The sequence below is a fragment of the Hyperoodon ampullatus genome (assembly GCF_949752795.1).
Source record: "Hyperoodon ampullatus genome assembly, chromosome: 8".
NCBI classification, from domain to species: Eukaryota; Metazoa; Chordata; class Mammalia; order Artiodactyla; family Ziphiidae; genus Hyperoodon; species Hyperoodon ampullatus.
In genome coordinates, this window is record NC_136921.1 from 94,300,077 (window position 1) to 94,325,913 (window position 25,837).

A 25,837-nucleotide genomic window follows, 5' to 3' on the forward strand; every position below is an offset into this window, starting at 1 on the left:
ATGTGCCATACTACTATCAGAAAACAAAAGACAACAAGTGTTGATGAGGATGTGGAGAGAAGAGAACCCCTGTACACTGTTGGTGGGTATGTAAATGGGTAAAGCTATTAAGGAACAGTATTGTAGTTCCTTAAGAAACTAAAATTAGAACGGTCATATGATCCAGCAATCCCTCCTTTGGGTATACACCCAAAGGAAATGAAATTGACACCTCAAAGAGATATCTGCACTCCCATGTTCACTGCAGCATAATTCACAATAGGCAAGATATGGAAACAACCTAAGTGTTGATGAATGAATGGATAAAGAAATTGAGATTATCTATCCTACCTACCTAATGAATATTATTCAGCTTTAAAGAAAGAAAGAGAGCCTGCCATTTGTAATGAACCTAGAAAATGTTATACTAAGTGAAATAAGCCAGGCATTTACTCATATGCAATCTTAAAAAGTCATATACAGGGCTTCCCTGGTGGCGCAGTGGTTGAGAGTCCGCCTGCCGATGCAGTCAGTCTGGAGTCGTTCCTTCACTTCCTCCTGATTTTGTCCTTTCCCAACAGATGATTCATCCAGAAAGAGAGTCAGTTAAAACCAGTATCAGGGCAGCAGGAGAGACAAAGTGTGTTCAGCAAGCAAGCACTGACCTCCACTGTAACTTCTCATAAAGTGATGACTCACCTCTTTTGCGAACACTGGCTTCACTGATTGCTTCTGCTCTGCTGTCTCTATACCTTTGCCAAAGATGGCCATAATAGACTGGCAATATCTTTATTTGCTGGAAAGTAATACTTTTGATAGTTGATAAGGTAGCCGTATCAATACTTAACAGCATCATCAATATCCAGGAACAAAATTGATTTTAGTGAATACAGAAATAGAAAAAAAGATTTAGCAGGTTTTCCTTCAGCCTTCTTAAAAACTGCATTTAACTATATACCCCTTCATAGTACTATTTGTTTTTTGTGTGTGTGGTATGCAGGCCTCTCACTGTTGCGGCCTCTCCCGTTGTGGAGCACAGGCTCCAGACGCGCAGGCTCAGTGGCCATGGCTCACGGGCCCAGCCGCTCCACGGCATGTGAAATCTTCCCGGACCGGGGCACGAACCCGTGTCCCCTGCATCGGCAGGAGGACTCTCAACCACTGTGCCACCAGGGAAGCCCCATGGTACTATTTTTTAATGGTTAATATGTTGGCTGACCAAGCAAAAATATAGATCTTTAAAGAATTATTAATGATGAAGAATTAGAGATACACTAGGAAAAAGTGAGTTACTGCAGAATGAGGTACACCTGAGGAAGGCAGAAATTAAAAAAAGAGAAAAATGGCTTAACATCACCAACATTGAGAGGAAGATTGTCTCAATTCCAAGATGGGAAAAACAAAGTCATTGCCCAGGAAAACTAACCAGAAGCACACCTCTATGTTCACTTCAGCATTATTTATAATGGTAAAGACTTAGAAACAACATAAATGATCCACCATTGTGGCTCACTCTCATGTGAGAGAACACTATGCAGCCATAAAACTAGATTGCAGAGGTATATTTAATGACATGAGAAAAATTCATTAACTATTATAAAGAAATAAAAACCAGATTACAAAATGGTAGGTACAGCATGATGGAAATTAGATAGAAACACACAGATATACACATGCTCATACATAATATAAAGACGGGAAAGATAAGCACCAAAATGTTATCAGTACTTAGCTCTGGGTCATGAACTTGTGGATGGTTTTAATATTTTTCTCAGTACTTTTGTATACTTTTCAAATTCTCTATAATTAACATGTGTTATCTTTACAATTCCAGGATAAAAATAATACATTGTATTTTTTAAAAGGAAGAAAACAAAGAGAAGGAATTCTATTTTTGGCAATAAAGCTGACCAGGTACCCTAAATAGCACTTTTATTGAAAACAAGAAATTCTGGGCTAAAATAAAAATAAAACAAACAAATAAAACCCCTTTTAAAACATATTGCTAAGCTGGTAGAGATACACAGAAGCCTAAAGCAAAGTCAAAGAGGAACTCCAAGGAGGTAAGCAATTACTTAAATGTCTTTCACTTTGAGGGATATGCCAAACTCTGGTGAATTGAGCTTGTTTTCAGAGCCATGTAGCAATGGTGTGACATAGCTACCTACCAGCAGCCCAGAGAGCTGACTGTATACATCTCTTCCCAACTTCAATTCAGTGATACCACCTTGGTATCTTGATATCGGCCATGTGAGTATTTATAACACAGAAACTAGCAAATGCTACAAATCAGGGAACTTTTTCCAGAAAGCCAGTCCTTAAGCATTTACCAACACATCACTGAACATGAAGTTCAGGAGACAAATCCTAGGGTCTATAGAACTTAGGGAATCCAATCGTAGACCCCATGTAGAGCTGGGATCCCAAAGAACAGCATATTTAGCATAAAAGAGAAGTAGAAATAAGCCTATTCCACAGAAGGGAGCACCAAGAAAACAAACTTGATGCTAGGCGGGGGATAAAATATCTTCCCTGAAAATTTAACCACAAGCTAACCCTTACAAAAACTTTAGGGCCTGAAACTCATACTACCTATTTTGAACCAAAATTCAAAAGTGGTCCCAGTTGGTAGTATACCCAGGCTTCTGGTTGATACAAATACAAACCCTTTCTGTAGGAATACACTTACAACTAAGTCTCAAAAATTAGCACAAGAAAAAAAATTAGCCCACAATTTTAAAAACCCAAGAAAATAAGGCAGTAAGAAACAACAGAGAGCAAAATCAGATCTGCAAAAATTTAAAATATGTAAGCTAGGCACAAAATAAAAAATAAGTTTAACATTTTAAAGAAATGAAACAGAGAATTGTAAAAATATGAGAACAGAGTGAGATTCTATTAAAATAGAAGACAGAAACAGGCTTGAGTCTATTAAAATAGAAGAAAGAAAAAGTCTATTAAAATAAAGAAACAAATAGAACTTCTAGAAATAAAAAAAATCAAGTAATGGAAACCAAAAACCCAGTGAACAAGTTAAACAGAATGTTAGAGCTGAAGAAAACATTAGAAAAAGCAAAAGGCAGATCTAAAGAAAGTATCCAGAATGCAGCAAGAAGTGTCAAAGAAGTGACAAATATGTAAGAGAGGTTAAGCAATGTGGTAGAATGACGGGGACAGGGAGACACACATGTGGTAAATCCATAAATAAAGGCAGGGGAATAATAAATATTAAATTCAGGATAACAGTTACCTGTGGGATGGAGTGAAGCATTGGCTCATGTGGGGCACATAGGGCTTTAAAAATACAGTTGACCATTGAACAATAGGGGGTTAATTCACATATAAATTATAGTCTACCCTCCATATCCAGGGTTCCTCTACATCTAGGGTCAACCAACCACTGACTGTGTAGTACTGTAGTATTTACTACTGAAAAATATTTTTGTATTAAGTGGACCCCATACAGTTCAAATCCACATTGTTCAAGGGTTAATTGTACTAGCAACATTCTATTTCTTAAGATTAGCAGTGGATACACAAGTGTTCCTTTTTATTGTTATTCTTTATGGCTTAAAATACATTATAAGTGCTCTTTTTTATGTTGTCAATATTTAGTCCAAATATTTTATTAAGCTATTTTTAAATAGCCTAAAAGGAAATACCCCATGTTGTTAACTCTAATTGCATTTGACTCATGCAACTATGGGTATTTTTATTTTCCCACCTTTTCTGATACTTTAATTTTTTTTTCTTGAAACTGTATTAAATTTATAATAAAAATATAATGATGAACACACTTAATACAAAAAAGAAGCATATGGTTTCACAACATGATAAATCTCTTTGCATACAATACCAAGCTCAGATAATCCTATTATCTGGAATCTTGTCTTTTATTTATAGATAAATAGACAAATTTCTAAAATACTATAGAGTGGGAAGGCTCCTTTGGGTTCTGTTTTTCTGAGTAAAAACCTAATATCAAGTTTCCAATGAATTAAGGAAGTTTTATTACTCTTTGGAACTTATGAAGGTTTTTAAACTGAATTACTTCAGTTTCTTGATTCTATTTAATGACAAATTAATTAGACATCTGGGACTGATAAAATTATGACTGCCGAGAATTAAACTTGTTTCAAACAGTCTGTGACAAAGATAAGATTGATTTAATTTTGACTTAATGCGTTTATAGAAAGAAAATGTTAGAATAAGGCCCATTGATAAGAGAAGCATTGACACTGGTAGGTTTTTAGATAGAGAATTTGCTTAGGCTTCAAAGCATTTTTAATAACTAGTTGAATAATCAAATCCTAAAGAGAAAAAGACTTTTTTTAATGCTGAATTCAACTTACTATAGAAATTACAGTTTGCAAAATCATGTAAGGGAGACAATGAGATTTTAAAAATTTCACTGGAAGCTGCTTCAGTTTTTCTAACATAAAAAAAAAAAGCTAACTTATGCTTAAGGGTGAATACTGTTTCCTATTTGAAAAGTATAGCTTTGCCTGCAATTTTTATTTTAAGTGGCCTAAATTGTTTTTAGTTCTCTTTTAATTTCCAGCCATATTTATTGAGGTATAATCATATACAGTGAAATGCACAGATATTAAATGTAGTTCAATCCAATTTAACAAATGAATACGTCTGAGTAACCCAAACACCTATAAAGATATAGACTACTACCATCACCCCAGAACTTTCCCTTGTGCCTACACCCTATCAACTTATAACCCCATGCAACCACTTCCCTGATATCTATTACCATTGACTGGATTTGATTTTTCAAGAATCATGTAGTATTCACTCTTTTGTGTCTGGCTTCTTTTGTTCAGCATAATGTTTTAAAAATTGTTTCATGCTTTTTGTTCTATTGTATATCACAATCTGTTTATCCATTTTCCTGTTGATGGCCACCTAGGTTGTTTCCAGATTTTAGCTATTACAGATAAAGCTGCTATGAATATTTTTGCATAAGGCATTGGTGAACAATACGTTTTTTTTTTTTTTTTTTTTTTTTTTTTTTTTGTGGTATGCGGGCCTCTCACTGCCGTGGCCTCTCCCGCTGCGGAGCACAGGCTCCGGATGCGCAGGCCCAGCAGCCATGGCCCACGGGCCCAGCCGCTCCGCGGCATATGGGATCCTCCCAGACCGGGGCACGAACCCGTATCCCCTGCATCGGCAGGCGGACTCCCAACCACTGCGCCACCAGGGAGGCCCAACAATACGTTTTAAATTCTTTTGGATTAAATACTTAGGTGTGGGACTGCTGGATTATAAAGTAAATATATGTTGCTTTTTTCGTTAACTGCCAAAGCATTCTCCAAAGTAGTTACTCCATGTTATACTCCCACCATGAATGTATGAGAGTTTTGGTTGATCCACTCCTTGCCAACTTTGGTATGGTCAGCCACCTTCATTTAAGCCATTCTAGTGGGTGTGTAGTGGACTATAATGTTCTATTCTTGAATATTCTTGTCTGATCTTGATTGGTATCAGGGAAATCTGGCCTCATAAAACAAGCTGGGAAGCATTTCCTCTTTCTGTATTTTCTGAAACTTTGGGAAGCTTTATATGATGGTTTTGAGTTCTTTACCAGATATAAGTCTATCAAGATTTTCTTCAAATTGTCATGTTAGTTTTTGTAATTTGTATCTACATTGAATTTGCCTATTTCATCTAAGTTTTAACTTATTGGCGTAAGATTGTTTATAATATCCCTTTAATATCTGTAGAATTTGTAATGATATCCCATCTATCATTCCTAGTATTGGCTATTTGTGCTTTATCTCTTTCTTGATCAGTTCGGTTAGATATTTAACAATTTTATTAATCTTTTCAAAGAACCAAATTTTGACATCATTCATTTTTTGGTTTTTGTCCATTTTCCATTTCACTGATTTCAACTCCTGTTTTATTAGATCATTCCTTTTACTTATATTTGGCTTAATTTGCTCTGATTTTTCAAGCTTCATAAGTTAGAAACCTAGGTCATTTAATCTACATCTTTTTTTCCTAATATAAGCTTATATTGAAACTTATATTATAAAAATATAAAAATAAAATATAAAAAATTAAGAAAAAAATGTAAGCTTATAATATAAAAACATATTTGACAAGTTTATATTTTTTTCTAGTATAAGCATTTATGTTTGAAATATAAATTTACCTCTAGGCACAGCTTTAGCTGCATGCCACACATCTTGAAATGCTGTGTTTTAGTTGTTATTCAGTTCTAAATATTTTTAATTTCTCTTGTGCTTTCTTCCTTGGTCCATGAGTTATTTAGAAATGTGTTGTTTATTTTCCAAATATTTGGTGATTTTCTAGACATCTTAATGTTATTAATTTCTAATTTAATTCTAGTGTGAAATAACAAATGTTGGTGAAGATATGGAGAAAAGGGAACCCTTGAAATGTTGATGGAAATATAAATTGGTGTAGCCACTATGGAAATTAGTATGGAGGTTCCTCAAAAAACTAACAATAGAACTACCATATAATCCAGCAATTCCACTCCTGGGTATATATCTGAAAAAAATGAAAACACTAATTCAAAAAGATACAAACACCCCAATGTTCATAGCAGCATTATTTACAATAGCCAAATTATGGAAGCAACTAAGTGTCCAACAACAAATGAATGGATAAAGAATATGTGGTATATATACACAATGGAATATTACCCAGTCACAAAAAGTTATATTCGGCCATTTGAAACAACATGGATGGATCTAGAGGGTGTTATGCTAAGTGAAATAAGTCAGAAAAAGAAAGTCAAATACTGTATCTTATCACTAATATGTGGAATCTAAAAAATGAACAAACAAATGAATATAACAAAAGGTAAACAAATTTACAGATATAGCAAACAAACTAGTGGTTACCAGTGGGGAGAGGGACAGGGAGAAGGGCAAGATAGGGTAGGAGATTAAGAGATGCAGACTACTATGTGTAAAATAAATGAACAAAAATGATATATGATACAGTATAGGGAAATATAGCTATTATTTTATAATAACTTTAAATGGAGTATAATCTATAAAAATATTGAATCATTATATTGTACACCTGAAACTAAAAACAATATTGTAAATCAACTATACTTCAATTAAGAAAAATACTATTGTGGTCAGAAAACATAATCCAAAGATTTCAACCTTTGGAATTTATTGAGGCTTGTTTTATGGCCCAGTATACAGTCTACCTTGATAAATTTTCCATGTGTAATTGAGAAGAATTTATATTCTCTTGTTTTGGGCTGTACTGTTTTGAAAGGGACAATTAGATCAAGTTAGTTGATGCAGTTTTTCCAGTCTTCTATATCTTTACTGATTTTTATTGTCTACTTGCCCTATCATTTACTGAGGTGCTAAAATCTCTCAGTAGGTTTGTCTATTTCATACTAATAACTTCAAGCATTTAAGAGCTTTATTAGATGCATACATATTGTTTTCTGTTTTATTATTATGAAATGTCCCTCTTCCATCTATGAATATTCTTTGTCCTGAAGAGTCTGATATTTTAAAGAGTCTCACTCTGATGAGTGAGAGCAAATTGTCTTTGAGTATGAGGATCTTAGGATTTCTGAAACATCACACTAGCCTTTACTCAGATTTTCAAAGTGTGTTAAAAAAGCCCAGCCATTTTCTTCTTACTCACTTTTGTGGCATCTTCCTCCTCCTCTAGCTGTTCCACCAAGAATGGAGCATCTGTGGATCTCCTCTCTCACTTTCTGAATTGTAGTTTATTAGGTTTCTTTGCATCCTCAGCTCTCTTCTGTGCTCCCCCAAAACAGAACAAAACTATGAATTTGTACATTATCCAGATTGTTCTTGTTGTTTATGTAGGAATAATGCTTTCTTGTGACTTTCTATAGCCTACACCATAACTGGATGCAAAAGGGCCAACATAAGCATTTAAATAACATAAGACTCTCTCTCTTAAATCCTATACAATATTAAGTTCTTCAGATTAGTTTGTAACTTCTCCTTTCCCCAAGCAGGACCATGATTACATTAACCTAGACTTGATAGCAGGGGTCCTCAATCTTTTCTTGATGATGTTACTTTCAATATAATAGAAGTTTCACCATCACAGAGATTATATCTAATATAAGTGAATCTTACCCTAAGCAAGTCCCTCAACTATGGAGTCTCTTCTCATTGGTGCCTCTCCACCATCCTTCTTTGTCACCAAGTCTCCCTCTTCTAATTTTGCTTGTTCTCATGTGCACTCTGTACACTGCTGAGAGATAATTCCTAAAACACAGAAGTGGTCCTGTAGCCAGTTTTGAAGCCCTTCAATGGTTCCCCACAGCACAGATTACAAGGCTCCTTATGATCTGGCCCTGCATCAAATCTACATCCTCTTCATTTGTGTGTGTGTGTGTGTGTGTGTGTGTGCTTTCAGGCCTCTCACTGTTGTGGCCTCTCCCGTTGCGGAGCACAGGCTCCGGACGCGCTGGCTCAGCGGCCATGGCTCACGGGCCTAGCCGCTCCGCGGCATGTGGGATCTTCCCGGACCGGGGCACGAACCCGTGTCCCCTGCATCGGCAGGCGGACTCTCAACCACTGCGCCACCAGGGAAGCCCAGCCTCTTCATTTTAGATCACAAGATATGTGGTTTTAGTTTCATCCAACAACCCTCTGTTTTGAACTCTATTTAGTGACAGTAAAGTTAATCTAGCCAATCTGGGGTAAATCCAGTGAAGCCATGGTTTTCTTGTTCCCTCTTTTCTCCCCTAGATTGGGCCTCTCATTCTTTAGTGTTTGGGTCCATCTTGGAACATTGTAATTATCATCACTCTTCTACACTGGCAAATCCTGCGATATCTGAGTGCTCATGAACCCACAGTGTGAAACAGTTGTGGGTTTCACAGTGTATCTGCTGCTGTGCCTTCTCCCTCTTATGATGCCCCAAACCACAAATCCACAGGTTCTCAGTGTCATATTCACAAGAAAGTCTTTTGGCTAGTTCCCTCTCTTAGCTGAGTTTTTTGAGGAATCTATAAGTCTTCCTAAGATTCTTTTGTCTATTTATTGTATTCAGACATTTCTAATGTATTCTCCAGTACTATGATGATAAAAAGAATTCTTCAGGGCTTGTCACCTTCCCAGGAAACCCAAAAGGGCAGCAGGTTACAGGACTCTTTTAACTCTGAGAATTTCAAATTTATACTGGGTCATCTGTTCTCCCTTAGGATTCAGAGAATCTTTATCTTAGATGGGAGTGATAAAAAACAAAGTCCTCCTCATCACATATTCTTCCAAATATCTCTGCCTTACTCTTTTGAAACTCAAAAGCAAAGACATCTTTGTTCTCTGATTCTACTGGGGCAACTCCCATTGAGGACAATAAGTCACCTGCCTAATGATTTAAATGCTGAAAAGGGTAATAGAAAGTAGAAATAGCAAGAATAGAGATAGCATTCTCTGCGATACTCCTGAACAGTCGTTTAATGATGGTGTTATTGAGCCTCTACCAGTAGAGCATATACTTGGGGAGGTTTTCTTATTGTGGCCACACAGTTGTGTTAATTATTCACCAGTCTCCCTCATCCTGCACCTCTGATTAGTAATACACATCAGAAAGACAGTGGCTAAGAGATAGGGACTACCATGCACAGCTAAGAGAACTGATTCATTATATAGAAGTCTCCTAAAAACTCAAATTACAAGCCAAAAGTCTCTCAGAGTGAGGAAAATTATAAAAATTACTGGCTGTCCTACTACACTGTAAAGAGATGAATGCCAACTTTTCCTGAGCTTGCTTCTTTATGTTGCATTTGTGGCATGAACTAAAATCATGGGTTTGGTAGGGATCAAAAGATTACTTTTAGATATGTCCAAAAAGGAGAGAAGTCGTTCTTTCGAAAGCTTAAAGTAGATTCCACAACCCTCCATGGTAAATTTGTTCAACATTTCTCTGACAGGAAACATATTCCTTTAATAAAAAATCATGTAGTTGCTAAAGAACAGTTTTGACCATTATTTTCTAAACAGATAGGAAACAGTGATCAGCATGGTTTGTGGGAAGAACCTTACTATATCTGTAGGTCATTCCTGGAGTTTTCAAAGAGGCTGGTATAGTAAAACAAAATAATGATAAAAACAATGCAATAGGTATTTTAAATATTTTAATATTTGTAAAGCTAAATATTGGAGGTTTATGTTGTAAAACTGACCACTTAGGAGAAAAGACTAGAAGAACAAGGAGAAATCTCCATCATTATTAAAACATTTGTTAATTGTGTAATAGTATGTGAAAGGTATTATACTAGTTGCTGTGCAAAAAGTTCAGAGATCATTGTTGTATGTATCTGTTAGGTTTTATTGTATAGCAAAATACTCTTAAATCAGTGGTTTAAAAGAGCAAACATTTATTAGTTCTTAAAGTCCTGAGGGTTGATTGGGTGGTTCTTCTGGTCTGTGACAGCCAGGTCACGGCTCACTCATGTTTGGTGCTTGGCAGGCTGGTTGGTCTGGGGGCCTCATTTATATGTGTGGCAGTTGTCTCAATGCAGGCTAGGGGTGTGGCCCCAGCCTCTCATCCCCCAGCAAGCTAGCCTGGGCTCATGCATTTGGTGGGAAAAGGATTTCCAGCATCACGATATGCCATGCCCCAATGACAAGACTATTCAAGCCTCCCTGTGCATGTTTCCTAATAGTCCATTGGCCAAAGCCAGTCACATACCTAGATTTAAACCTCTCACAGAGGTGTAAATTATATGTTCTTGTTGTAAAAAGGCTGAAATTCTAACTAGGGTTCAGATAAATACTCAGATTCAGTATTGGGTATCTCTTTGGGTCCCAACAGTGGAGTGATAGAGTATAACTCAGTGATACGGGGTGTGCAGAGAGAGATTAGATAAATTTGTGGCCATGAATCTCCTTCATCGTGCATCTTTTTTTATAGTTATCACGAGGCAATAATTCCAGCTGTATTTGAGTTGGAAAGAAGGTCAAAAGCACCTATAGATTTTACACATCTGTATCATTTTTTTGCTTTGCTACTGAACAGAAAGTGTACAAATCCAAAGCATTTACAAGTCAATGCATTAGCTCAAAATGAAGACAATTTTGTAACTAATACCTGGAATGTATTAGTTTTAGTAACTAGTTTTAGTAACTAGTTACAAAATTAGTTTTGTAATAATTACTAATGTCTGGAAATAGAACAATACCAGTACCCCAATAGTCCCATTTGTCTCTTCTCCCAACATCATCCCACTCTCCTCCCCAAAGGTAACCACTATCCTGATTAGGTCAGTTTTACTGTTTCCCTATTTCATATAGTTGGGATCATATAGCATGTGTTCCTCTGAGTTCTTTCATCAACATATATGTTCTTTATATTTATCCATGTTGTTGAACACAGCTGTGGTTTTATCATTTTCATTTCTGTATAGCATTCCACTGCATGAATACACCACGCTTATTTACCCATTCTACTGTTGATGAATGTTGGGTTGTTTCCAATTTTTGGCTATTATGAATAATGATATTCTGAATATTCTTGTACTCGTCTTTTGGTGCATATTTGTACACAGTTCTGTTGAGAAGAAAGGAGATTGAAATGTTTGTAGTGTTCTTACTGTTCAAGTACCTAAGTACGTAACATGTAGTGTTTTGGGTTTTTTTTAACAGCTTTACTGAGGTATAATTGACAAAACTGTAAGACACTTAAAGTGTACAAAGTGATGATTTGGTATACATTTACATTGTGTAAGAATATCCCCCCATGGAGTTATCTCTTACCTCACATATTTATCATTTTTGTTTGTTTGGTTGGTTTGGTTTTTTTGGTGAGAACATTTAAGTTCTGTTCTCTTAGCAAATTTTATTTATATAATACAATGTTATCAACTATAGTCACCATGTTATACATTAGGTTCTTAGACCTTATTCATCTTGTAATTGAAAGTTTGTACCCTTTTACCACCCTCCCCCTACTGAACATGCAGTATTCCACTGCCCTGTTGAGCACTTAGGAGTGAAATTACTGGCTCATAGGGAACATGTATGCTCAAATTTAGCTGATATTGTCAAACAATTTTCAAAAACTGACTTTACTCATTTACACTCCCATCACTTCTGCACTTTTTTTCCCTTTAACACACTTTTATGCATACATATTTATCTTCATTTTGGTGTCCTAGGTTTGAAGCTAATGCATTTTTACCTTCTATTTTCTCTTGCTCTACTACAAAATACTTACATTTGGACTCCAATTAGGTTAACAATAATTGATCCTGCATTTAAAACTTCATAAAACCCAGAGGATCCCAAAGTGTATCAAATCATTCTGCCTAGCAATAAACCAAAATAATCTGTTTGCCCATTCACTCATCAAATGCTTATTGACTACCTATAAGAGATAGATTTGAACATGAGGACACAGAGGAATGTAAAATTGAATGTCTGACCTCCAAGGAGTGTCTACAGTAGTAGAAGACTCTTTTTCATTAGTACTGCTTGTTCCTCTCCAGTGCCTCCCGTCTCTCCTATCGATTCTCCAATACTTGCCTCCAGCCTAGGCGAGAAATGCAGCGTCTTTCATTAACCACAAACACAACTTTCCCTCCTCTCTCTTTTCCCTCTTTAGACAACTATAATTAAGAATTTTGTTTCTTCCTTTTTGGACAGAAAATAATATTAAGGACATAAGGAAAATTGTGCTCAAAACTTGAGGAATAGCAATATTTACTTTCTGTGTTTTTTCTATATTTTGAGGAAGCATCTCTGTGTATCATGGGGTTTTCAGGCTGCATTTATATTCTGTAAGAAGATTGCAAATGTTCAAAGTCTTCTTACTGTTCAGTATTTCATATTGTAAAATGATTAGGAGAATACATTAGTTGTAAAGGTAATGAGCTCAAGTATCTTTGTGGTTTAAAGGAGGCATTACAGCTCCCAAAATAGCTGCAGTTAGTCCTTTTCACTGGTAATATGAAACCAATTTTTGTTTGTGAACTGAATTGTTACATATGTGCAATACATTTCAAAGCCCAGGAAGAGTGCTGTAGGAAAAGTGAGGTTCTGTTATAAAAATAGAGTACTAGTGGGCTTCCCTGGTGGCGCAGTGGTTGAGAGTCCACCTGCCGATGCAGGGGACACGGGTTCGTGCCCTGGTCCGGGAAGACCCCACATGCCGCGGAGCGGCTGGGCCCGTGAGCCATGGCCGCTGAGCCTGCTCATCCGGAGCCTGTGCTCCGCAACGGGAGAGGCCACAGCAGTGAGAGGCCCGCGTACCGCAAAAAAATAAAATAAAATAAATAAATAAATAAAATAGAGTACTAGTAATAAAATTAACCTCATTTAAAATCACTCATTTAGATATTTCTGTGAAGTATTAAGAGCCTCCCAAAGGTCCTTTTTTATATTTTTCACAGGTTATCTTTATGGAGTACATATTTATTTTCTTCTATACTCAAAAGGAAAGGCTACATGCAGAAGTATGTAAGCAAAAGTATAGTGTGGTGGGAAGAGCTGTCCTTGTCACTCAAAACTGCCGAACAACAGGAATCACCCTGAATTAATACAGATGCTTTTAGTGCAAGTGGTACAAATCCAAATCAAAGTAGCTTAAATAGAAAAGCAAATTCATTTGTTCATATAACTTGGAAGTCTAGTGCCAGCCACACTCAAATTTATTTAGGGTCTCAAAATTGTTAGGACTCCTCCTCTATCTGGGCACTGCTTGCTTTTGAGTTGTACTAATCCTCTGTACTGCAGATTGGCTTTTTCCATGGGGCAGTGGATGCTCTAGCTTCAATAAACACCTTCCTTGCTCTGTGTGCCCTTAGATATGGCCCTGTGTTTCATGTTCCAAACTGAAAAACTACTGGAGAAGCTCTGAGTGGCCCAGCTTAGGTCACATGCTCACTCGTGAACCAATGGCATTGTCCAGGGGGATCACGTACTTTGTATGGCTAGGCCAGGGAGTTCTTTCTTTGGCAGGTTTACCAGAATTATCTGATCAGGGAGAAGGAATAATCCTCATACAAAAACAGCGAATGTTCAGTACAGCCCGCATAAGGCTTTTATGACCATATATCGGTCGTAAAAACAGTGTTAGAGGGCCTTCCCTGGTGGCACAGTGGTTACGAATCTGCCTGCCAATGCAGGGGACATGGGTTCGAGCCCTGGTCCGAGAAGATCCCACATGCCGCGGAGCAACTAAGCCTGTGCGCCACAACTACTGAGACTGCGCTCTAGAGCCCGTGAGCCACAACTACTGAGCCCACGTGCCACAACTACTGAAGCCTACTAGAGCCCATGCTCCACAATGAGAAGCCACTGCAATGAGAAGCCTGAGCACCGCAACGAAGAGTAGCCCCCGCTCACCACAACTAGAGAAAGCCCGCACGCAGCAATGAAGACCCAACACAGCCAAAAATAAAATAAAAAATAAAATAAATTTATATTAAAAAAAAGTGTTAGAGAAGGGTAGCTCTCTGATTAAGCAAAACGGGTGCTATATAAAGTCTGGGACTCATAAGGACTCCTAATTCATACCAGATACTGTTCCAGGATTTTTTCTAGGAGGGAAACCGACTCACAGGAGATTCAATCCCATTTGACCAATCATTTCGGTCTTTTAATGCACAAAATTACTGATTAAATGACTAGTTAATTCACTTTAACAACCATTTGACTGTCACTGAAGTGTATGATCAAAAATTAACGTATTTGGATAATCTAATTCTCTAATATGGGATTAAAAATAATACAATAGTCACAGCTGGTTGTTTTCCATTCCTAAAATGTGTTGGTTATAATAAACAGCTACAACAAGAAACCAGAACCTATATGAGACAATCATTTTAACAGGCTAATCATGCTTCCATTTGCAGAAAATCTACCTTTTAAAATGTCAACCAGAATGTGTTCTGTTCTCTATTAAATGGTGAGCTCTTCATTTAAAACACATCTCGCCCTCACAAAAACAAGAGGGCTGTATAAGTAGACACAGCTTTATATGAGTGGAAGACAGTGAAGTTCCCACAATAAACACTATCACTGTGATCCACTGAAGAGTATTTCCTAAGTGCTACATCTATGGCCGTGGTCATCAACTAGAGATGATTTTGCCTCCAAGGGCCTATTTGGCAATGTCTGGAGACATTTTTCGTTTTCAGGACTGGGAGGCTGGTACTACTGGCATCTAATAGGTAAGGCCAGGGATGCTGCTAAACATTCTACGATGTACAGGACAGGCCCCCAAACCAAAGAATTAACTAACCCAAAATATCAATAGTGCTGAGGTTGAGAAACCCTGGTCTATAGCAAGGTACAGACAGAAAGGCAATGTTTAAGACAAAACTCCTGCCACTGACAAATGTGTAATCTACTTAGGTGGGTTAAGACAAAAAATAAAAATGATCTCACTGTATGATATACAAGTGCTAATTACAAGGTGTTTACTATGTGTGCCTTGAACTGTATCAAGCGCTATAGAAGGAAAAGCCATTGTTGGGTTCTACAGCAGAGCAACCTTCAAGTTAGTAGCAAGGTGGATGTGTGTTGAATCTTGAAAGATTTGGATGGGCAAACAGAAAAGGATATTTTAGGAGGAGGGTAGGAGGGAGGCAGAAATCCAGAGAGCAGAAAGGGTAGTATCTTTCCAGGGCAGTAAATAACCAGCTCAGCTATAGCAGTGTTTGTGCGAAAGGGTAACCTTAAGAAAAAACTGATTTCACCTGTCATGTGTGATCACGTGGCGGATAGAGTTCTGGCTTTGCCATGTCTTAGCTGGGCAGACATGAGTGTGTGAGCTGTAAAATAGGGATAGCTCTTACCTTTTAGTTGTCATTGTAAAAATTAGGTACTCTAAAATGTCTGCCACATAGTAGTGCTCAAAGGATGGTCAGCTGCTAGAACCAACATTAAGAAAGACAAATGGAACTTTGAACTTCAAAGAAATGCTAGAGGAGTTATTGGAATTCAGTGGATAAGGTAAGGACTGGATGGAAATAATGCTTTAGATTAACCTGACTCTAGGTAGATGGTATATAGGTGGTCACTGCATTGATTTTTCTGGATAGCTAACATTTTTCAAAGTATAAGTTTTTAAACTTGATCTTGTTTTCCCACAAAAATTTAGGCTCAATTGAAAACAGGTCCCCTGTTTGTGTGTCCTCTTTGCTATATCCTCAGAACAGTACCTGGCACACAGTAGATGACCAATAAGCTATTGTCCAAGTCCAGCCATAAGTAAAAAGGGCCAAGACTATGGTGGTGTCAGAGTGGGAAGATAGGGACATTCGCAGACTTCCAAAAGCAATATTGATAGAATTTGGCAATTTGAGGATAGGGGAACAGCTCTGAAAATGCAAAAGTGACAGGAGATTGGTGGAATCATTTCAGTTAAGTTGGAAAAGATGGAGATCTGAGGAAAAATGAATTGTATTTTGGATCCATGACATTATGGGGAATAGGCCAGTGAAATGCAGAACTGAAACTTGACACAAGTTTTGGAGTAATTTAGCTAGAGGGGATTGCTGAGATTAGCAAAGTAAATGAGGTTTCTCAAGAGAGATGAAGGGCCTATTCTCCCACTATTATGAGAGCAGAAACTAAAGCTAAGATCTCCTTTGTATAATAAAAGTGTTACTTCAAAATTAAGTGAAAGATCGTTTTTGAGGGTTTAGAGTGGAAGCACAAACCAGCTACTCGAAAGCTAATTTACCTGTAGAGACTGCTTTCTTTGGACCTTCAATAAACTTTGGGCTGTTTTAAACTTACTCAAAGTCATTGTCAACATTAAACAATCAAAAGCTACATACAAATTCTTATTCTTTAATCCTCTTGAAAACCAGACAGATTTGTCAACCTCAGCCTACGGCACAATTGGGTGGAGCTGGGCACCTACTGCTGCCTTTAAATGACTCCAGTTTACCGCTGCATTTGATTCTTTCAGCTGTGTGATCCACCTGGCCCCTGTAGGTATCTGAGTTTGCAGTTCTTGGTCTAGTGGTACCATGTCAGTACACTGATAGTACAAACTGTAATGATGAGCACTTAGTGCCAGGCACTGTTTTAAGCATGCCACAGAGATCATTTACTATTTGAGGGAGTTACAATTATTAAACCATATTACAGATGAGAAAACTGAGACATAGAGGTTAAAGGACCTGTCTGAAAAGTTAAAAAAAAAAAAAAAAAGGACTGCCTGAATGAAGGTCAACAACCAGCAAGTGGTAAAAAGTCAGACTTACATGTGCAGTTACCCAAATAGTATTCAATTTAAATGGTCATAAGTTACTCTATATGAACCTGAGTCTTTTTCTAAAAGAAAGCCTGTGCTCTTCTGTACATACACACAGACATGCACACCCTATGTGACTTTGGCTAGCTGAGTATCTCCTTCCTTCTTCGACCTGTGCAAAGTTGGCCTAAGGTGAACTCAGTTTCATCCCTTCCCACAAAGCATGGTCTTGTATGGTGAGGAGGGTGAGTCATAGTGGTAAGGAGATGTCCACACATTTATCTCTAGAAAACATACAGTGCATAGATAAGACTAACTTCAAGAAATATATGTTCTAACTGGAGATATGTAACATGCTCAAAAGTTTTTAAGGACACTTAAAAAGAAACATGTGGGTGGGTATAAATAGAAGTTGTAGAACATATCCAAGGCTGAAAGGCTGAGGGGACACGAGACCAAAATAAGGAGAGCCAGGAAAACCACTTGGAAGTGTTTCAGTTAGGGTTTGGAAGTGTGCACACGAAGATGTCCATATGAAGGGAAGAGAGGTTTCCTAAAGGTCACACCAGGCACTCTGGGTTCCCTCCTAAAATATCAGCGGACATTAAAGTTTGCTTGAGTGAAGAAACATCCAGTGGAATAAGCATGGAACAGAATGAAAGAATGTGAAAGGTCAGAAAGGACATCTGACTACACTGGAAAAAGTGAGAAAAGGATTAGGAAAAAAGGATCAGGGTTCTAAAAGATCTTGATGAATGAAAGCATATAATTATAAAGTAGACATGAATTAGGGGAAAAAACCCCACACCAGTTGAGTCAAAATGACAGTGGAATAAACAAAGTATTAAAATCAAGAACAAAAAATTCCCTCATAAAAAAAATTCACGCATAACTATCAGAGATAACGAAAACATTTTTTCCCTTTTCTGACAACACATTTGGGAAATGTGGAATCAGAGGTATAAGAAGCTGGTTGCTTAAATTAAAAGAACACATACATCTGGAAAAGAAGTACTATAATAGGAGAGAAATGATAGAGAATTACTCTTTGTCACACATTGACTCTAGAAAAATCCATTAATTTTCTGTGTAGCTATTTTAACACAATCCTTTTTTAACACTGTATCACAGATGACATATAACAGAGCAATCATGAGTCAGGCAATGAACCTCAATTTTCTCCTAAGTCTTTGCTAGATGCTGGGGAAAAAGAAAACCAGTATTTGTTAAATGCCCACTTTTTTTTTTTTTTTTTTTTGCAGTACGTGGGCCTCTCACTGTTGTGGCCTCTCCTGTTGCGGAGCACAGGCTCTGGACGCGCAGGCTCAGCGGCCATGGCTCACGGGCCCAGCCGCTCTGCGGCACGTGGGATCTTCCCGGACTGGGGCACGAACCCGTGTCCCCTGCATCGGCAGGCTGACTCTCAACCACTGCGCCACCAGGGAAGCCCTAAATGCCCACTTTGTGCTATGTATTACTACAGGCCTTTGACTGCTTTATTTCATTTAATCATCACTATAACTGTGTAAGGTGGGCACAATAAACTTAAAAAAAATCTTTTTTGAGGTCTAGTTGATTTACAGTGTTGTGTTATCTCTGCTGTACAGCAAAGTGACTCCATTTTACACATATATACATTCTTTTTTATATTCTTTTTCATTATGGTTTATCCCAGGATATTGAATGTAGTTCCCTGTGGGCACAATAAACATTTTAAAGATGAATGTGAAGGTTGGAGAGACGAAATAATTTGCCCAAGTCCACATAGCTGGTAGGTGGCAGAGCTGGTACTCAAATATTACTCCTCTCAAGCTGGAATAAAGCTTTTCTGGGTTAAAATCTGGTTCTGCTACATACCAGCTTTGTGGCCTGACCTAATTAACCTCTGGATTTCACTCTTTTCTTCTGCAATACAGCAAGACAAAACCACTTCTCAAAGGGTTATTTTGTGGAAATTAGTTTATTCATTTGTTCATCTATCAAATGATGGACCACAGAACAAGGAAGTGAAGAAATGAGGGAGGGGGTAACCTTAGAACAAAGTCAATAGCTCTAAAGTTGTGATGAAGTAAAAAAGATTGCTAGAATAGCAGCATTAAAGCAGATGAGCTGGATGGGCAGGGGTCAAAGTACAGTGCTTGAAGGAGAGTTTTCAGAGGTTGTATGGATTTTGATGTCAACATGAAGGAGATGACCACAGGAGGGGGTGGCTAAGGATGTGAAAGGTAGGGATGGGGGAAGAGAACCTTGGAGGCAAGGAAGTTGCGAAACTGAAAAAGAATGAGCAACGCATGCGAAGTATCTAGAACTCAGGTGATCCTTACAAAATGCTTATCCTGAAAAGTAAAAAATTAGACATAGCAAACATATTTCTTGTCTGCGTATTAAAAAGGATCAAAGTGAGAAACCTGCCTGAGTGGCAGACCGTGGACGGGAACACATATTTGACGCTATAGAAATGCATCGAGAAGGCAAATAGTGCAATTCCCCACCCAGGCTCTTATGTATTATGTCCTGATATGACTCCCTTACACTTTAAATACTTCTGCTTGAAGGTACTTAAGTGTTCCGTTAACTGCTTTTGTAAGAGTAAATAAAATCGTGAAGAGTAAAAAAAGCTGAATTAAGTACAACAGGAAACAGTTAACAGTATGCAACAATGGTATGTTATTTTAAGAATATTAAGCATCCTCCTTACAACTTTATTTATATTATTAATTCACTTAGCAGTTCCTTTCCTGTTTTAAAATACAGGAACATATCCAATCCATGTTGAATGATATCTATTATCATCTGTTGATAATGATTATCTGTTATCAGGTTATTGGGATTCCAATTAAAGAGACTTTACTTATAGAGAAAAAAATAAGTAATTTTAATAATTAAAAAAAAAGTAGAACAGGAAATGTTAACAAAACTTTCCAGGCAATATTTATTATAAATAAATACCTATGCCTCGGCAGTTCCTTCTACCTTGGTTCTTCCCACAGCAAACACCACCTTATATCTTCTCTGTCCTTCCTACGTAAAATCATCACCCCCCGCCCCCCGCCATTATCACACACTCTCTCTTTTTCACATCATTTATTACCACTGGGTACACTTACATTTCTTTGTTCATTGTCTTTCACCATTCTCTCTCCCAACTATGAGTTGAGACTTTCTTTCATTGTTTTACCTCTAATTCCTAGAACAGACTTGGGCACACAGAAGCTCACAAAAGTTACATTAAAAAAAATCTACTTTAATAACTCTTCAAGGTCTTAAGTACTCAATAAAAAGAATGGTTTCCCATTTTTACATTTAGAAAAGAAATTATGAACTAAGGTTAAAGTGAAGAAAATAAAATTTCTAGTCCACTGTTTTTTCCTTGTTACCACCTCTAAAGATCAATGTTTAGCTAAAAAAAAAAATTAACGCTTATTTATTTCCTTTAGGGTTTACAGCCTATGTGTTCCTTAAATCCAATTTGCTGAGCTTCACAGTTCTGTGAAATGTACTATGTCCACTGTAATCACAACTCACCACCTTCTAACCACCACAGATGGAGAAAGTGTTGAAAAGAATTTTTCCAAGCTGCCATATTCGATTTAATACTTTGGGGGACAGAGGGAGAGGAGGAAGAGAGCATGTTATTTCTTTACTGACATGGACTTTATTGTTACTTATACTCAAGTTTTTAAATAACAAAAATAGAAGACATTTTGAATCAGAGTACATCTCAAAGCAAAACATTAAAATGGTGGTCCCATTACTCTTGAACCTGGATACTGGCTAAAATGGATTTTATGTACTTTTAAGGTGAACAAGTACAAGTGGTCTATTTAGTAAAAATGGTTAAATGTCTGTCAGCAGATCTAAAATTTCAGAGGCAATATTTTATTTCAAAAGCAATAAATAATACGGTCACATATTAACTGGTGAGAGTTACAATGATAGAAACCCTTAAAATTCTTATAAAAAAAAACTAGAATTATTTCACAGTTAGTCTTGCCCACATTTCTCATGACTGTATGTTTTCTGGTGATCTATTAATCCAAATTAAAAATTAAATACATATTAACTTACCAACAGTGATATAACTTCAAGGCTGAGAAAAAGCACTAATCACAAAGAATTGCAATTAAACGTTCATCTAACAGTACAGAAAGAGATGTTATCGAGAGAAGTCCTAATTATAACTGTGTATCTGTTTAAAGACTAACATACACCTAGCTTCACCAAAACACTTCCGAAAACAACTACACATACCTATTTTGTTCAAGACATAATATGAAACTTAAAATAATTCCTCTACTTTAAAAAAAGCGTGACTCCTAAGAAAGGTTCATAGCATCTCATTAACAAAGCAAAAATGTTAACCTGAAATGGTTCATCTATTTTGGTCTTCAGTTACAAATAAAAAGTTACTAACAATTTATTATAATAATTCTATAAACAATTGGAAACATTATTATCAGGAAAAAAATTTTGTCAATGGAAAAAAATCACTGATTCAATGAGCATTTGATCATTTTATTAACAAAATATTGGCAAGAATTACATCCCTCTCTGGTGAAACTTTTCAAATAATTTTATGTGGAGGGCCTTGAGATGTATCAATTACAAAACATTTTTTTAAATGAAAGCATTTTTTAAATGTACAAATACAAACCAGTACTTTATACAAGCTACAAAGGTTGTCAATCAATGTAAAAAATAATTTGTTTCAACTGAATATAAGGCATGTTCAGTTTCTGTAATTTTGCAGAATTATTTTTTTTGCTTTGTTGGAGACTTTTCTCTTCGCCGGTCCTGATTTTTCTTTGATTCTCTGGATTGTTCAGAGTATCGGCTAGATTTTTCCCATCGCCTCTCAGCACCATTCTGATACCTATCTTCATCACTTCTAGAGGCTGAATGTTTTTTATCCTTTTCTCTTGACTTGGACCTATCCTTTCTTCTAAAATTCTCACTGTCCTTATTTTGGTATTTGTGCTCATTTTCAGAGAAGGAATTTCTTCTCTCTCCTCTTTTCTTTCTGGGATCTCCAAGATTATGTTCCAAATCCATGTACATTTCTTGGTCTCTGTCTTTCATGGCTCTGCTGTAGCTGTTTCGCTCAGAAGGAAGCCCTCTGTCTGAAGTGTACTTTGTTACGGGATCTCTTGAATCTCTGTCTCTGGGTTTCTCTGACCTCCTTTCTCTCTCGGTCCTCGCTTCCTGGTGCCGTTGCTCTGGTCTCCTTTCTTCTTGTTTCCTCTCATTCGTGTGTTGTTTCCTGATCAATTTATTTACTTCTTTCCTTCTGTGGTTCCCTTGCCCCTTCTTTCTTACATCTTTATCTGCATGTGTAAAATGAAATATAGCTTTCATTTTAGTCTTAATTTCACAACTGAAAAATCACACTTATTGATGCATTATAGGTTTACTAATTCAGACAAACTGGATGCAGACCCAAATCGACTGAATGCAAAGTCTGATGACAACATTATACAAATAGTGTAATTTTTAAGAATATACAATATATTAACTGAAGTACTGCTTTGACCCTTAACTCAAAAGAGTAAACAAGAACTTTAAATAAACTATAGCAAATGTAAAAGTTTTAATGAAGTGACTGAAGTGGTACATTTCCACTCACAAATTTTATCCAAAACATAAATTCCAGCCCATATGCATTATGTCATATGAAATATTATGTCAGATCTCGTACATAATTAAAATGCAATGATCATACATGCCAGCAACATCACTTCCTAAAAGGTGGGCTGAGCGGGATGACTGGGTTTGTGTAATGATATGAATATGTATTTTTCAAATGAAAACCTCTGCCCACAGAAATGATAGTCCTGCTATCAGAGAAGTACTAACTGTACTAGCAAAGAGAAGCTATATTGAGATATCATCATAGGCTTTATGAGAGCCACAAAGGCTTGATTTCTGAGAAAACTCTTCTAAGAAGGCCTTGGAACTTTTAATTTTATTGATATGATCACAAATATAAATATTAATTACAATGAAATATCTTACCATTTTAAGCTATAAAACACATTCAATCACTATATCTGTGTTATTTAGTTTGGGTACATAATCAAGGGTACTGAGATGACCACAATTTCTGTCAAATTCATATGAATACATAACAAAAAGAAGAAAATATGGTGGAAAGTTGCCTACCCTTGTCCTACCTCCACGCAAACGTCAGTGTACCAGCCTCTGTTTCTCCTGACAAATGCCTACCCCTGGCACAGTCAGTTGGTTTGCCACTAAGGACCTATTTCTCTGGTTCCTATCAAGCAGCTCAGCTGAGCTGCAGCTACCCAAGCAGAAACCATCTGGCTCTGTGCAGAATCGACATCTCTCTGACCCTGGTGTATGCCACTCTTGGTGCTTCTTGACACTAAAACCTGAGCCCTATAATAATAGGCACTCTTCTCTCTCTTTGGTGTTTGCTTTAAAATTTTCTAATTTGGGATAAGTTCATATTGCTTTTATGCTATTTAATATTTTACTGATAAAACTGAAAGCTCTCTACTGAAACAGTATGATGAGGCAAATTAATTCTGAATCAGCAAGCTTCCTTATTGCAGCAGTTCATGCTGTGTTATCATCTGTTCTCAAAACAGACACCACGAAATAACAAATTCTTTAGAGGTGAATGGTAAATGAACAATGTTAGTGTATTTCAGTTCAAGAATAAAATTTCCTGTGAGCAAATGGAATCTTGCTCTAATAATATAAAACACTGAAAGTCCCCTAATTCTGCATGCCACTTAGTATGTAAAACACTTTGAAGTGAAACAAGCATGTAAAGACTAGCCTTCCAACCTACTAATAAGGCTGTGGGGAGAAGTGCTGCCTCTCTGAAATACGCATTAAAAGATACAAGAAATGACATGCATTTTGGACAATCAGACTATCTCTTATTCAAACTAAGATACTATGATGAAAGAAAGCAGAATTGGCCCTGGGGAAAACAACATAGACCTTTTCAGAAAATGGCATATTTGAAAAAATCCTTTACTATAGCACTTCCCCTTCCCAAGGAGGACGGAGAAAATTGTGAAAGACTAGTGATGCTGCTGAAAACAACTAGAAATGCCAGATAAAATTTTAACGTCTTCTGTTGAAAGGCACTAAAGATCTGGAGCAACTTAAGATGCTATGAGGAAGTGCTCAAAAAAAGGGATGCGAGTATGTCAAAAGAACACTGGAGTCAACTTGAAGGAACTCCTAATTGCCAAAGTTGAAATGATCTGAACAAGAAAATAAATGATAGCATTGGACTTTAACCCATAGAATAAGATAAATATTCATGAGTCCACACTGATATAAATATATAGTTGAATTAATAAATAAATGGAGGAGGGCACAACTCTTTCTTACAGGAGAAATTCAATTACCAAATGTGGAAAAAAAGACAAACAGGAAAACCACCATTTGGCAAACACGACAGTAGTAAGTGTTGCAGATAAGATCCACAGATGGATGTGAAAATAGAAGACTGAAAGTTAGAGGAGAAAGAGGAGATTTGCATAGTATTGAATTATCTCCCTATAAGATATTAATTTATAAAGAAAAACAGTTTCTATGAAAAAACCCAATAGATACCACCTTAACCAAGTGATCAAACTTAATGTCACCAATATCAATATTATCAACTCCTCAATAAGGCACAGTAAGAACAACACATTGTTTCTATGGTATTCTGGCCAAAAATGAATAAACTCATTCTAATCATGAGAAAACATCAGACAGATCTCCATACTGTGGGACATTCTGCAGAATAAGTGACCATAGGACTTAAAAAGGGTCAAAGCCATTCAAAACAAGGAAAGCCTGAGAAGAACTACCACAGGTTGTAGAAGATTAAAGAGAAATACAATTAAACGCAAGGAGGACCCTGGAAAAAGAAAAAGCACATTAGTGGGAAAACTGGTGAAATTCAAAGAAGACCTGTTGTTTGGTGAATAGTATCTTCCTGATGTTAATCTCCTGGTTTTGATAAGTGAACTACAGTTATGGAAGATGCTAACATTAGCGGAAGTTGGGTGAAGACTATATGGAAATTCTCTGTACTATTTTTGCAACTTTCTTATAAGTCAAAAATTAGTTCAAGATAAAAAGTAAAAAATAAGGACACCAGAGAGCTGGCAAAAAAAAAAAAAAAAAAAAAAAAAAAGAGGACTAAAAGGGCCAAGACTCAAGAGAAGGCAGAACCCCAGAGAGGTAAGGTAATGTCACTTTCTCCCTGCGAGTATCTGCTGATTCAGGGCTGCTGCTGAGGGACATAGACCAGCAGAGCTCTGGCAGCCTTGCAGGGCTCGAGAGATAAGAACAGGACTAGTTACTTGCAATACATACATGTAACAAAAGATACATATCTGAAATACATAAAGGCACTTACAAATCAACAGAAAAGCCAACTTAATGAAAAGGGGGGGAGGAGGCAAAAAATCTGAACAGCCACTTAACAAAAAGAAAATATCCAAATGGCCGATAATACAGAAAACGATGCTCAACTTCACTACTGATCAAGGAAATGCAAATTAAAGCCACAATGCAGTACCATTACACACCCACCAAAATGGCTAAAATGAAAAAGACAGTCAGTTAAAGTGTTAGTGAAGATGGGAGCTATGGGAACTCTCATACATGGCTGGTGGGA

General features: G+C 36.9%; 1 protein-coding gene across 1 annotated transcript in view; it reads right to left on the reverse strand.

The window, feature by feature from the left end:
* Positions 1-21,693: 21,693 nt before the first annotated feature.
* The window catches only part of CWC22 (CWC22 spliceosome associated protein homolog), a gene marked incomplete at its 5' end in the record, with an annotated part of 39,112 nt that continues 34,968 nt past the window's right edge, over positions 21,694-25,837 (reverse strand). The window contains one exon of the mRNA XM_079710708.1: positions 21,694-22,561. Coding sequence (XP_079566834.1) covers positions 21,940-22,561 — 622 coding nt within the window. The 3' untranslated portion in view covers positions 21,694-21,939. The remainder of the gene's footprint in view (positions 22,562-25,837) is intronic.